Here is a 15,314-nt window from a genome sequence, read left to right as displayed (position 1 = left end):
TAAAATAATAATCAAATGATGTTAAAATTTAAATTAAAAATAATAAATTTAGAATGATACTATTGCCCGTACTTCACACAAATTTGAAACTAGTAATATTAATAAAACAAATAAGATTCACGATTAGAACACAAGAGTTAGGCCCAACGTAGAATCACTTTTTTTAGTCCTTGTAGACCAAAAAATTTATCATTGGATTAGAAAAATAATGAATGGCTAATATTAATTAAGGAATAAGATAATTTTAATTTTTTTAATTCAATATAATCCCTTATATATTATTTTAGGAGCGCATATCAGCAAGCAATTTCCCATAACTCTGCAGCATTATTTCCCATGTCTCTTCAAAATATAGTTACCTACCAAGCCTATCACTTCAAAGAGCACAGTATTGCGGGACAATTAGCGTGTAAATTGAAGTTTCGACGCGCTTATTATCATGAACTCCAGCCATGTTTAGAAGTTAGTTGCAGAATATATTATTTTTATTTTCATCAGTTTTTAATATTTTCACTTTTTTAATAATATGTTGTATCAGATTATGAGTTATTTTTATGCAATATAGATAACTAGAGCAATGGAGGCGCATCACGATAGAGTTTGATAACTTCAAAATGGAGAAAAAAAAGAAGAATGATATCTGGTGATAAATAACAAACATGTACAGGACAATTGCAAACAACAAATAGATATACATGAAACACAAAACTTAATTGATGCCTTTGATTGTGCTTGCTGCTTCTAACTGCTCCAACAAAATGCAACCAACGCATATACTACTGTATATCTAATATGCAGACTCTAAATATATTTTAAAAAGTAATGAAATAAGATTAACATTGACCATTGGATTTAAAACAAAGAAGGACTAAAATGTTAGTTTACAATAAATTAAAATGTGGTCAACTGGTCATAGGGAACTTTGTTCCTAGAACACAATACTAAATACATAGATGTAGTAAAAAAATTTATGTTGTTGATACTGCAATCTTCAATACAAGTTTGTTCATCTCTTGCTCTTAATTTTTTCTTATAATATCTCTTCTCAATAATATGTATCGAACGTCCTATCTAATGTCCTCTCCTCTAAACAAATCTAATATCAAAGTATTTTTACTACTAATACGATATATACAAGTGATTTTGAAAATTGAATAAATTTCGAAAAGCTAACATTCATGTTTAAGTTGCTCCTGCGTCCATGGGTTGTTTCAATTGACTTTTGTTAGTTGGACCCACCTAAACTGATAGAAAAACAAAAATCTTTGTGTGAGTTATTAAGTCACAAATCCAATTTACAAATACGACCCAAACAATAACTCAACACAGACGTATATAGTCAATAAATTCGAATATTCTTCTATTTCATATCAAATATTTCAATTTGAAATTATCAGGTCTCCTCCAATAAATATCAATATTTGATTGTCTCCTCCTTTAAATATTAACTAGTTGAGAAGCCACGCGTTGCGGCGATTTATAAAAATTATATTAATGATTCAATATTAATATTTGTATAATAAAATAATTTTGTGGCTGTCTATAAAATGTATATTAATGTTTCTAAATTAATATTTGTTGGAAAAAATAAATATTATATTATAAAAATCTTGATGTAATACCAATACTAATATATAACTTTGCAAAATTGGACTATAATTCATGGTGAAAAAATGAAAATAAATTTATACACGTAATCAACAATTTAAAGCACGACGAATCTTAATTTTATTTGTGTGTTTTTTTAAAAGTAATCATGTTCTTACATTGTCACCTTCCTCCGATTTCTTTTTGGATTGATTGTGCACAAAAACATTTAACTTAAATCCGTGAGATAGTGGTCAATAACTACCCTTGCTTGTAACAACTTTTATTTTTTAATACTGTATAAACAGCCTTCACTTAGTTGCTTGAACGGAGCAAACAGATTATGCATGATTAATTTTTTCCTGTATACAAAGTAAATCATATAAAAATTAACAAACAACAAACATGTCCGATGAACAAAACAAATATTATAAAAGAATAACCAACAAACATACATCACTAATAGTTAATTTATTGATATCATCCATCAATATCATGTCAAGACTATATTCTTTTCCCGTGTTTGGATTTGTTGACTCCCACGTAGCGGTCTATAACTACATTTGCTTGCAACAACTTTTATTTTTTTAATACTGTATAAACAGCCTTCACTTATCGTTGCAGAAGAACGGCACCAATCGAGCAAGAGAATATCACCATAGAGAGTAGGGCTGTAATTCGAGCCGAGCTGGGCGAGTTTCGAGCCGAGCCTAATTCGAGCCAACTTTAATCGAGCCGAGCCGAGCCGGCTCGATTAACTAATCGAGCCTAAATCTTTGCCCGAACTCGACTCGGTTAATTTCACGAGTCGAGTCGAGCCGGCTCGTTTAGCTAAACGAGCCGGCTCGTTTAGCTAAACGAGCCGGTTTTAACGAGCCGAGCGAGCCAGCTCGTATAATTTTACACTTAATCGAGCCCAAACCTCTACCCGAACTCGGCTCGTTTAATTTCACGATTCGAGTCGAGCCGGCTCGTTTAATTAAACGAGCCGAAACCTTTACCCGAACTCGGCTCGTTTAACGAGTCGAGCCGAGCCGAGCCCATTTAAACGAGTTCGAGCTGGGCGAGCTCGCGAGCCGCCCGACTCGAATTACAGCTCTAATAGAGAGGTTGGGTTGTGGTATTGAAAGAGATGAGGTTGTGTTTAGATGATCCAAAACCCTACAATCTATAAGTATATTTATAGGTGCAGAGAGACTTGTGTGCTACTTTTTTCCATAATTAAATAATCTGAAACAAAATTAGATTAAAACTTTCAAGCTACTGTATTCCATAAATAATTTGAAACAAAATTAGATTCTGAAACTTGCTTCTAATATACCCGAAACTAAAAAAGGTAGTTCTAATTTTTGATATTTTCATCCAAATATTTTAGAAAATTAGAAAAATCAAATGGAGCGATGTGAGAGGCGCCACACGCCCCTCGCTTCTGAAACAAAATCAGATTAAAACTTTCAAGCTACTGTATTCCATAAATAATTTGAAACAAAATTAGATTCTGAAACTTGCTTCTAATATACCCGAAACTAAAAAAGGTAGTTCTAATTTTTGATATTTTTCATCCAAAAATTCCAAAAAATTAGAAAAATAAAACGGAGCAATGTGAGAGGCGCCACCTACACGCCCCTCGCCTCTTCTTTATATAAGTATATTGATATTGATATATTGATTGATGTCTAACTAATATACATCTAATTAAATGTGTAATATAATTAACATCACAAGTATTTTGTTTAAAATAAATACAATATATACTGTGTAATCTATTTTATTAGATTGCCAACAGATCAGATATCTTGTCCGGAAGTTTATAACTAGATACCAATTTATTCAAAGATAATTTTGATTAATAGTAATCCGACTCTATAAAATTCTGATTCAACAAGCATGAATATAAATTCTGTAAAATGTGAACGACATATATACAAGTATGTTTATAATTCCTATATATACTATAAACCAAACCAAACCAAACATACTCAGTATATCCCGCTTAGAGCAGGGTCTGAGGAGGATAAGATGTACGCAACCATACCCCTACCCTTAAAGTAGAGAGGTTGTTTCCGTGAAGACCCCCGGCTTAGTGCACAACAAATAAAACAGTGTGTGCTATAATAAGAATATAATACCTTAGCCCATGGCCTTCTTCACATGGGACTTACCCAAACAGTTTTGATTGGCACGAATGCATCTGGTAATGACTGAGCTGAACTCATCCCTTAAAACATAACACCATAACCCTCATAATCTCTGTGAGCCACGAGACCTAGTCTCAACTACTCTAATACGCCGTCTCCAATCATTCTTATCTAATGTCATATCACCCGTGAGATTTAAGGCTCCCATGTCCAAACTTAATTGATCAGCCCATGTCCGACGAGGCCGATCCCGCTTTCTCTTGCCCCGAACCGATATGTGTTCTACTCTCCGTATCGAGTTAATAGATTGTGATCTACTAGTGTTTAGGAAGCTTCTAGCTATGGAGTCTACATATCAGCTATGGAGTTACAGTAGAGAGAGAAAGAGGAGAGAGAGAGAGAGAAAGTGATGGAGGAAGAAAACAGAATATTTACATAACAGAGAAGTGAATAGAGTTTGTTACAGTCAACTGCTTATATACTAAGCAGCAGTACAGCTCACACACAGTTTTACAGCACATGCACACATTTTACTATTCAGTCATTTACTAATACATCTCAATACTCCGAACCGATGCTGAGTTACATTTACGCCGAACATGTCCATACCAACGTAAACGTCCCTCCCTTATTTTCTTAGAGATAGACTCAACACCTAAAAGACGTCGAAAAGTATCATTCGGTATATGATCTGTCATGGTGTTACCACAGATCCAATGCAACATACGCATTTCCGCTGTCTCCATCCTACGTTCCTGAGCCTTTCTCAATGGCCAACACTCAGAACCATATAATAATGACAGTCTGATTGCTACACGATAGAATTTACCCTTCAACTTCAAAAGTACACTCTTATCACACAACACACCTGTAGAAGCCCGCCAACGAAGCCATCCTGTCGAAATACGATGTGTAACATCCGCAGAAATATCGCCATTACTCTGAATGATAGAACCCAAGTATTTAAAGGTATTAGTTTGTGGTACACGGGCCTCCGCAATACATACAGCAACATCTGTCTCATGAATCTCCTCACTAAAATTGGCCCAGAGATACTCAGTCTTAGAACGGCTTAGACGCAATCCATAACCCTCCAATGCTATACGCCATTGTTCAAATTTCACATTAACCTCACTTCGAGACTCGGCGATTAACACAATATCATCAGCAAAAAGCATACACCAAGGAACCGGAGCTTGAATGTCACGGGTAATCCCATCCAAAACAATTAAAAAAAGCAAAGGGCTTAATACCGAACCTTGATGAAGACCCACCTCAACTGGAAAATACTGGATATCCCCAACAGGTGTCCTAACACACGTCCCCACTGCTGAATACATATCCTGTATGGTCTGAATATACACCGCCGGAACTCCTCGCGCTGCTAAACATCTCCAAAGAACGACCCGTAGTACACTATCATAAGCCTTTTCAAGATCTATAAATACCATATGAAGATCCTTACGACGCTCTCGATATTTCTCCATAAGACATCGAGATAATTCACCTCAATGGTTGACCTCCCAGGCATAAATCCAAATTGATTCACTGAAATGATAACAATTCTTCGAATCCTGCACTCAATAACTCGTTCCCAAAGTTTCATCATATGACTAAGCAGCTTAATACCACGATAATTACTACAACTTTGAGCATCACCTTTATTACTATATAAACTATGTATATTTTAAATATAAAATTTTAAAACGTAATATTTTGCTGATCAATTTTGCATCTCTAATTAGGTAAGGTAATATCCTTGTATGAAAAATATGTGTCACAAATATTTTATTGACTAATTTATATAAAATTTTGTGATTAATATTTTTGACTTAATATATATTTTTTAAAGTATTCTTCAAATTTTTATTGACATTGGATAAGAATTATATATTTCAATTTAATATTTTTCTTGTCAATAAATATAACCAACCCTATATTAGCTATATTTGTCAAAATTGTACAGGTTTGTCAGAAATTTGTAAGAATATTAAATATCATTTATTATTACCTTAAAATGATATATTTTATTTATTAATAATCTAAAATATTAATATCATTAACACACAATATTTTATAGATCTAATAAATTTTATTTGAATTTTATATGGTCTTGGAGTACGAAGAGTCGAAGATAGCTTTGAATTCATTGGCACATCATAAAAGGGATATAAAGAAAGTTTCACTGTCTTTTCTCACGTTGCTATATGAAAGACTTTCATATAGCGGGTTGATTTCGGGTTACCCGAACTCGACCCGAAAATGACCCGATTTTTTCGGGTCAATTTTGGATCGATTCGAAATCGACCCGAACCCGAAATACCCTGACCCGAATTCGTATTTTACAGGTCGAATTCGTGTCAGGTCATCGGATCGTGTCTGAAATTGTCGGCCCTAATGAAAGTGGTATTGGCCTTTGTTATGTGAGACGGATGATTCTTGGTCCACAAGTTTAACCATCCGCATGCCGTGTCTATGAATAATACAAGTTGTTGAGTGGAGATCCGGGTATATGTTTTTTGATCAATTCATTGCAACACCTCCATTTTCTCATTTGCTAACAACTTTTACATATGTTTATTAAAGTATGTTGTCAATGCAGACTATTCGGTGTCTCAACTTATAACCGCTCAAAAATATGATACATAGTTTTTATTTGTTTTTAAAACGATACAAATCTAGTGAAAAAATTAAATTTAAATAATATATGATCATGAATATGAGCATTCATATACTCACTTAGATTAGGTCTCATGTAATTTTACGTAATATGATTCTACCTGAATACTCGAATATGATACATGGTTCGTATTCGATTCGAACTCTTATCATATTATATTTTTAATCTATTATATTTGTAAATAAATAGTCATCGTTTTATAAAATTTTAATATCCTATTTAAGTTTAAATCTTCATAAGATATGATTTATTCATTGTGATTTTGATTATTATTTTCATATATATATAATAAATTATTTATACCTACGTATAATCATAAGTTTTAATTTAAAATTATTATATTTATAAGATTATATTTACTTATACTAAATGATAATTATTTGAATCATTGAAATGATAATGATATTTAATGTTAGCGGATAATATCTGGCTCATTCGGTGGATCATAAACTACCCGGTTAAAGAATAAAAAATATGATATTGGATCATATTCGGTTCAGATCCAGATCTAAAATACCCGGGATTGGTTTATATCCAAATAAAATTATCCCGGGACTCAGATTTTGACGGGCTAAAAATAATATGATCATATATTTGAGCATATTTGAGTAGAATATAATACCCTGTATCCTATATTTTAACATGAACACTAATTTATAGATAAAAACAAGTTAAAAGATCTACTAAATTACGGGGATACTGTAGGGCTGTAATTCGAGCCGAATCAGGCGAGTTTTGAGCCAAACCTAATTCGAGCCAAGTTTAATCGAGTCGAGCCGAACCGGCTCGATTAACTAATCGAGCCTAAATCTTTGCCCGAACTCGACTCGGTTAATTTCACGAGTCGAGCTGGCTCGTTTAGCTAAACGAGCTGGCTCGTTTAGCTAAACGAGCTGGTTTTAACGAGTCGAGTGAGCCACCTCGTATAATTTTACACTTAATCGAGCCCAAACCTCTACTCGAACTCGGCTCGTTTAATTTCACGAGTCAAGTCGAGCCGGCTCGTTTAATTAAACGAGCTGAAACCTTTGCCCGAACTCGGCTTGTTTAACGAGTCGAGTCGAGCCCACTTAAACGAGTTCGAGCCGGGCGAGCTCGCGAGCCGCCTGACTCGAATTACAGCTTTAGGGGATATTATATTTCATGGGCTATATCCTTTTAATCCTCTTGGGTATTGTTAATTATTGAATCAAGCTCTACTTCGTTTACCTAAATATCTTATATTCTTATTAAATTTATATTCACAATACACTAAAAAACATGCTTCTTTTAGATGTTTTTTCTGGTGAATTTTTTAATAATAATATAACTTATATTATTAGACGCGAAATTAGTTTTTTCGTTACCTAACTTATTGTGTCTTTAGAAGCCTACCACTCAACTATAATTTTTTTTCTTTTACTCACTAATGTTATGTTCAGATTTTTTCTATTTACTAACGTTAGGTTTGGATTTGATTATTAGCATTATGTTAATTTTAATAATGTGATGTATGTTTATATCAATCTGGAATCAATGACTTCAAACAATTCAACTTTCCTAATAAGATAAAGTCTAATTTAAAGATGAAATGCATCATTTTTCGGTATTAAAATTTCAATCGACTTGTTCGGCTAAGATCCATCTCAAACTTTATCTACCTGCATCTAAATAACTTTAACTCACTACAATTTAAGATAAAGATATCATTTGAGAGGAGAACTTTATCTTCGATGATTGTCCTCTATAATGCATTATTTTTTAAGTATTAAAGTTTCAATTGACTTGTTCACTCCGACATCCTTCTCAAATTAAATTTATCCTTTTATTTTTCTATAATTTTCGTCTTTATTTTGTACAATAGACAATTATAGAATTTCTTAACCTTGATCTGAGGTTTATATAATATCTAAATTGGTAGTTGAATTCTATTAAAATATAATATTATTGGTCGCGGCCCAAAAATGAAGGAGATAAAGAATTTTGAAGTAAAATGAAAATGTGCCCCCCAAATATTGGACGCGGCCAATAATGAGGGAGAGAGATATTTTGAAGTAAAATGAAAATGTGCCCCCCAAGTATTGGACGCGGCCAATAATGAGGGATAGAAATATTTTGATGTAAAATGAAAATGTGCCCCCCAAGTATTGGACGCGGCCAATAATGAGGGATAGAAATATTTTGAAGTAAAATGAAAATGTGCCCCCCAAGTATTGGACGCGGCCAATAATGAGGGATAGAAATATTTTGATGTAAAATAAAAATGTGCCCCCCAAGTATTGGACGCGGCCAATAACGAGGGATAGAAATATTTTGATGTAAAATGAAAATGTGCCCCCCAAGTATTGTACGCGACCAATCTTGAGGGATAGAAATATTTTGATGTAAAATGAAAATGTGCCCCCCAAGTATTGGACGCGGCCAATAATGAGGGATAGAAATATTTTGATGTAAAATGAAAATGTGCCCCCCCAAGTATTGGACGCGGCCAATAATGAGGGATAGAAATATTTTGAAGTAACAATGAAAATGTACCCCCCAAGTATTGGAAGCGGCCAATAATGAGGGATAGAAATATTTTGAAGAAAAATGAAAATGTTTGAATAAAATGGTGGGATTTTGAATAATTTAAAGTTTGACTATGAAGTTTGTGGGGAACTCCGGCTGTGTGCATGTCTGTGTGCATTAAATGCGAAGCACGGACATTCACTGAGGAGACTGTTGACTGCTGGTTTTCCAGGCGCGTGTGAACGGTGTTTGGCCTAGGAAACGTGCAAAGGAAACTTGACCGTCTCGGGAACGGCTGCTTGCTTTTATTGCAGGGGTTATAGCTTGGGCTATATAAAGCCTGAGGAGGCTCATTTTTGTATTTCATTCTTACTTTCTCGTGCTTTCATTTTTCTTCCTATTTCGAGCTTTATAATCGTTTCTTCTCTGTAAGTTGAGTGATCATGTCGGACAACTCTTCTGCTTCTGTGAGTAATGGGAGTTCTGTGTCTAGTGGCAGTTATGGGACACAGATGCGGTGGATGAGGAGGGTGGAGCTATTGACCATGTTCAATGATTTGCCAACTGATCCTTTCGCTAGGAGGTTGGCCGATATGCTGGAGGATGGTCATCCGTACGATGACCTTCTTGAGGAAGTGTATGAGCGGCTCCTCGTCCCGGGACGCGGACGGGCAGCGGTGCAGATCAACGGGCGTTGGTATGTGCCCATCGATCGGTCAGAACCTGCGCCGGAGGCTACGGTGGCGGAGCGGCTGGAGGCAGCCCGGGAGGAGAGGGAAGAGCTCCGGGAGCGTTTGGCTGATGTTCGGGACCGCATTGCGGATTTGAGGGCTCAGCTTTAGATAGGCTCTTTTGTCGCGGACTAAGTCTGCACCCGCTTGTAATAAAAGTTTTTAATATATATATATATTGACTATGTTGCTTCCCGCTGGCTTTTCGCTTTCTCGCATTTATTCTTTTTGTCTGCGACCAATTCATTACTGATAATAAATTGGGGTAATAAATGAAGAATAAAATTGAATGCGAGAATTTTGTGGGTAAGATTTGATAAGTAGAGTGGCGTATATGTATTTGTTAATGTGGGCAAGCGAAAAGACACTAGTTTCAAAGCTGGGGTTTTTTTAGGGATGAAATACGGTTGTTGCGCCTTTTGAGGAGAGGTGGGTGTATAGGTGCGTTTTTTGAGCCAATCGTGGGTGCGCACGTGGCCATGCAGTTAATGCATCTCTTGGTAATTGTGGGAGTATATATGTATGTCTTAAAACTGGTTCCAAGTATATCTGTCTTAAGCTTATTTTTCGTGAGAGCTCTGCTTTTTCATCTGCGACTTGCGAGAGTTCGATCGGTGAAGAAGGAGTTTGCCGTCTAGTTATTATTCCGACAACAAGTAAGTGCGGCCGGAGTGCCGTTTGGTTGTTGCCTGCTTTATTTCTTCATTTTCGCTTTTTCTGTGTCTCGTGTGCTTCGTATGTTTTGCTTTCTAGTCATTGTTGCTTTCTTTCTTACTGTCTCTTGTGCGCTTATTTGTGTAATGTTGTGTCTGAGTTGCTCAGTCGTGTTATCTCGCCGGAGTGTGGTCAGATATGTTGTTGTGGCTTGTGTTCTTGCTTTTCCGACTGTGTGAGTGTGTATATTGCTTGTTGTGTTGATTTGTGGTGGTGTGCGTGATGATTCCGCCGGCGTGGTGTTGTTCTTGCAGTGGCGTCTGCGTTTTGAGGGCGGTTTAGTGACCTCGGGATTGTTGTCTTGGGTTGTGCACTGTTAGGGTTAGGTTAAAGTTTAAGGTTTGTGATTTGCAGCGGCGCACGTGTTTGTACTGTAGGTGTTTGATAATTTGTTTGTGTGGGGGTCGCGGGTGACAAAGGGTTTTTCCTCGCAATGTGTTTGTGTTTTTGTGTGTATCAATTAGGGTCACGGGACGTAGACTAGTTGTGTGCTGATCATATGTTTATGTGGCTGTATTGCAGGTGATTGATGACTTGTGCGAGCAGGGAGATTCGTCTAGAACCTATTCATCCCGGGACCGAAGAAGAAGTTACCGCTATGGCTGGTGAAGATTATTATGATCCCGTTACTCGGGAGGCCAGGCCGTTGATCAATCTTTCTGGGAGATGGCGGGATTATCCGTGATTTACGATCCCGCTTCCGCCCAAGGATTTGCACTATCGCTTCTTTGAAGATCAGAGCAGCTTGTACCGGGCTGGTAAAATTCGTCCGGTTGAGATCAATAATGCCAATGTGGAGCAAGAGTTGGTAAACTGTGAACATGTCCGGAGGAAGAGTACTTTCAATGCGACCGAGTATGGACCTTACATGGCTAAGCTGTTTAGGTTTGGGGAGGAATATAGCTGGCGACCCGCCCGTGATGAGGAGAGGTTGCATCACCGTGGTGGTGGCGGGTCTATTTGCGTCACCTTAGAGCAACTGAAAGCGGGACTGAGGTTTCTGATGCACCGCTTTATGTGGAATGTCGTCTGTGTGCACTTTAAGTGCTCAATCTCGCAGATAACGCCCAATGCAATCAATTGGTTTATAGCAAGCTGTACTGCTTTGGGGAAACAACCAACTCTGAAGGCATTTTTCCATTTGTTTAATACTAAAACGAGCACCGGCAAGCCGTTGGTGGAGTTGCCTTTTGCGAACAAGAGTAGCGTGATTGGGAAAGCACTTGGTGACTATACTGCTTTCGATTTCCCGAACAGCATGACGGACTGGCAGTACGAGTTTATGGTGGTTTTGGGAGGAGAACTGGCGTGGATGCCAACCATGGTGCTGAAGGTAGAGAAAAGTTACCATGCACCGTGAGAGCATCTGTCCGCGGTAGACGTGGAAATATTGGTTGGTATCACCAAGGCCCTGAAGCATACTTGGACCAAAAGTGATTTCTTCGAGAATGGGAGGCTGCAACTATATTTGCGTAAGTTCTCTGTTTGCTAAATTTGGAGTAAGTGCTTTTGTTTGTGTGGATTTCTAAATTTGTTATATTGTCGTGTGTTGTCTACTTGTCACAGTCTTGGATCCGCGATTAACGGAGTTGCCGACCCTGGAGGGCATGACCGAGGAGGCGGAAGTAACATTTCTGACTGATTTGCTAAAAAGGAACCCGCCGAGATATAGGGGGTGGCTCGAGGTGATGGTGAAGGCCGCGGTCGCAGACAAGGCGACGCGCGCAGTCACAGAGCCGGGCGGGCCGTGCCGCGTCCAGAACGGCTAGGGTTATCCCAGAGCGAGCTGTGGCTGCGGCCATTGGAGCGTCATCGTCTGGAACTGCATCTCGGGGCCGGGTTCTACAATTGAGGAATGAAGAGGAGCCTGCAAATGAGCAGGGTGAAAATGTGTTAAGTGAGGAAGTTGAAAACCAAGATGTATTTGGTGATGCTGAAGGAGATGAGGAAGAGCCCGGGAGAAGTCCTGTGATTCATGAAATTGCCGACAGTGAGGAAGGCGGAGGTGGCGACCGTAATGCTGTGGTTGAACTTGATTGGGAGGATGGAGAAGGTGAAACTGAGGTAAGTGTGCATGCTGGTGGAGAGACTGTGGACGCGGGAATGTCCCGTGGTGGTGAAGAGATTGAAGGTGGCGATGCTGGTGCTTCTACGACCGTGTTGAGGCTTGAGAATCCACCAACAGAGGGACAGACCCCTGAGCCTTCACGGCGAAAGAAGCGGGTCCGCAGTGCTGGAAGTGGGAGGAAGTTGACTCTGAGTGCTCAGATTGGGCATCACGTGAAGCGTCGTGGAAATGTGGATTTGATGACGGGTGTTAGTGCTGGAGATGCGTCCGGGACTGAGGATGAGTTGGGACCCGAAGATGCCCTCCGCGTTGGACGGGGCAATCTGTTCGGAGCTGGGCCACCCGGGCAGGTCGGCCTAACTGAAGATGATTTTGAGAAGTTGGATGGGCTGGGATGGAAAAAGTTGTTACGCCGCTCTGAGCTTCACCATAGAAAGGTATGCATGCGTTGTATCGTTATTTTGTACTTAGTGTTTATTCTATGTATGTTGGTTGTAATAGATTGTTTGATGGTTGTTTCAGGCCCGAGGTTATGATTTGGCCTTAAGCACCCGAGGGGAGTTGTTCCGCCAAGACAATATAGCGTTGCGGAAACAAGTTGCTGAGCTTGAAGGTCAAAAGAAGACCTTGGTGGAAAACTGCCATGCGGTCGAGGACCAAAAGAAACAACTTTCCCAATAAATGGAGACTCTCAAGGCTGATTGGCAGGTGCTTGCGGACCGAAGAGGTCAAGTGGATAAGAAGTTGGAAACTCAAAGGTTGTTTTGGGAGGGCAAGGAGGACGCCGCGGAGCGTACCTTTGCCGAGCTGCGAAAGCGTGCAGAAGAAGCTAAAGTCATGGTTGCGTCGCGACCATTCCTGTAGAGGTCCTTTAATTTCTCCTATTCCTGTAGGGGTTGGGAACTTCATTTTCAGGTGTGATGTCGAGGGGATGGCCCTGGAGGAGACTGCGTTGATTATGTAGAACTTTATCGTTTTAGTGATCTGGTGAGGGGCTGAACCGAAGGTGACGGGTTGATGGGCCACCCCTGCTATTGGCAAAGCGTTGTGTCCAAAGCCGTACAAAGGTGTCTCTTCGAGGCATGGCTTTGGGACCGCATTGTTTAGGCGTAGACGATCCCAAGTATGTTGGAAGCAGATGTCCGCGGAGGAGCCGTTGTCTACCAGTATCCTTTTTACTTCGTTTTCCGCTATTACTAGGGATACGACCAAGGCTTCGTTATGATCAGGGTTGATACCTTCGTAGTCTGCGTGTGTGAAGTATATGGGGCTGTGTATTTCTTCCTGGGCGATCGCGTATACTGACGGACCCCCCGGGGGAGGTGGTGTGATGGTGCCCCCGAACACGGGATTGACCACGTTGCGGCCGTCTCGGTGGTCCTGAAGCGGTGGTGGTGGTAAGTCACGGGGCAGGTATCGGTTGAGGTTCCCCGCCTTAGCTTGTCGTTCTAAGAAGTGCTTGAGCGCGAGGCAGCTATCAGTAGAATGTCCATGGGTTTCATGGTATTCACAGTGGCGCTCCTTGTTTCGATCTTCCAGGTTGGTCCACATGGCTGGCGGTGCTTGGTAGAAGGGCTTGTTTTTTATGTCTCTTATTAGGGCCGACCGCGTCATGCTAAATTTAATCCAATTTGGTTCGGGGCGCTTCTCGGGGCAAAGACTCATTGCGGGGCCCAGCCGGTCTTTTACGGACATGTTGTTATTTTTGTTGGTGGCGGGACCATGCGTGGTTTAAACCTGTATCTGCTCCACGGGCTTTTGGTACGGGGCGTGTCGCTCACGAGGGTAGTGTTTCTGATTGCTGGAGGGCGGGGTCCGCGCCCGTTTCAACACGGCGAGGGACTCCGCCTCTGTGACTGCTTGGGATGCTAGGTCATATGCCTTGGCCAGGGTCGTGGGTTGCACCTCCATTAGTTTAACAACGTATTTTTCACACTCATACGGGTCCAAACCCCTTTTCAGATGGACTAGGGCTTCGATTTTGTTTACGCAGATGATCTTGTTGACCGCTTCCTTGAAGCGGTCGATGTAGCTTTGTAGTGATTCCCCCTCTCTTTGTCCGATCGTTTGTAAGTAGGAGGTGTGTACCTCCTGTGGCTGGTTGGCCCGGAATTTGTTTAGGAAAGCTATCTTAAAATTTACCCATGTGTCTATGCTTCTGGCCGGAACACGGCTAAACCATCGCTGCGCGCTTCCCCTCAGGGTAGCGGCGAAGAAGCGACATTTGGTGAGGTCGCGGTACTCGTAGTGTAGGGCAAGTTGATTAAAGTAGCTAAGGTGCTCCTCGGGATCCCCCATTCTGTCGAAGGAGTTCAGGTTGAGATGCTTGATGTGCCTTTGCTTTGTCTCGTCCTCTAGCCTTTTCGTGAAAGGGGATTCCCCGACTTCTCCGCTGGTGCCGTCCTCGAGACGCTTTTTTAGGGCCATGAGCGTATTGTGCATGTCCGCATTTGAGGGGTTGACGCTCCCTGTGTCATTGCGGGCCTCCGTGCGGCGGCTTTCGAGGCGAGCCCGGGCCTTTTCGTATTCTGCTTGTTTGGCTTCGAGTTCTTTCTTCAGATCCCGGATTTTCATGTTTTACTTCCATGTTCCGGGTCGATGCTGCTGCCCACCGTGGTTCTTGTGGTTGGTATTTTGTGATGGCCCGAGGTTGGATGCTGTAGATTTTTGTGGATGTGGTTGGCTGTCGGCCTCACTTCGCTCTTCTTCGTCTTGGGGTTCGTGGTTCCCGTGGGCTTCTCCCCTGGGTTGGGGGAAAGCAGATGCTACTTTGAGCATAATGTCAATTTGTTGCTGTGTGAACCGCGTTAGGTCAATGGGTCCTCTTCGGGCGATTGGAGGAGGTAGAGTGTTGGCGTTTGGCCCTCCGTCCGGGATGGAGTTCCCGGATGGAGTCAAATCCTGTAAGT

At 40.3% G+C, this 15,314-nt stretch overlaps 1 protein-coding gene across 1 annotated transcript; it reads right to left on the bottom strand.

Annotated features, from left to right (window-relative positions):
• Window positions 1-14,136: 14,136 nt before the first annotated feature.
• LOC108198151 (uncharacterized) lies at window positions 14,137-14,979 on the bottom strand. Its single transcript, XM_017365920.1, has one exon. The coding sequence runs from the start codon at window positions 14,977-14,979 to the stop codon at window positions 14,137-14,139; it is 843 nt and encodes a 280-aa protein (XP_017221409.1).
• Window positions 14,980-15,314: the final 335 nt, after the last annotated feature.

Source organism: Daucus carota, chromosome 8, assembly GCF_001625215.2.
Source record: "Daucus carota subsp. sativus chromosome 8, DH1 v3.0, whole genome shotgun sequence".
NCBI lineage: Eukaryota > Viridiplantae > Streptophyta > Magnoliopsida > Apiales > Apiaceae > Daucus > Daucus carota.
This window is presented reverse-complemented; position numbering and strand designations above follow the sequence as displayed.

Coding starts and splice junctions, on each gene's coding strand:
- LOC108198151 (XM_017365920.1), bottom strand. CDS start 14,979: ATGAAAATCCGGGATCTGAAGAAAGAACTCGAAGCCAAACAAGCAGAA.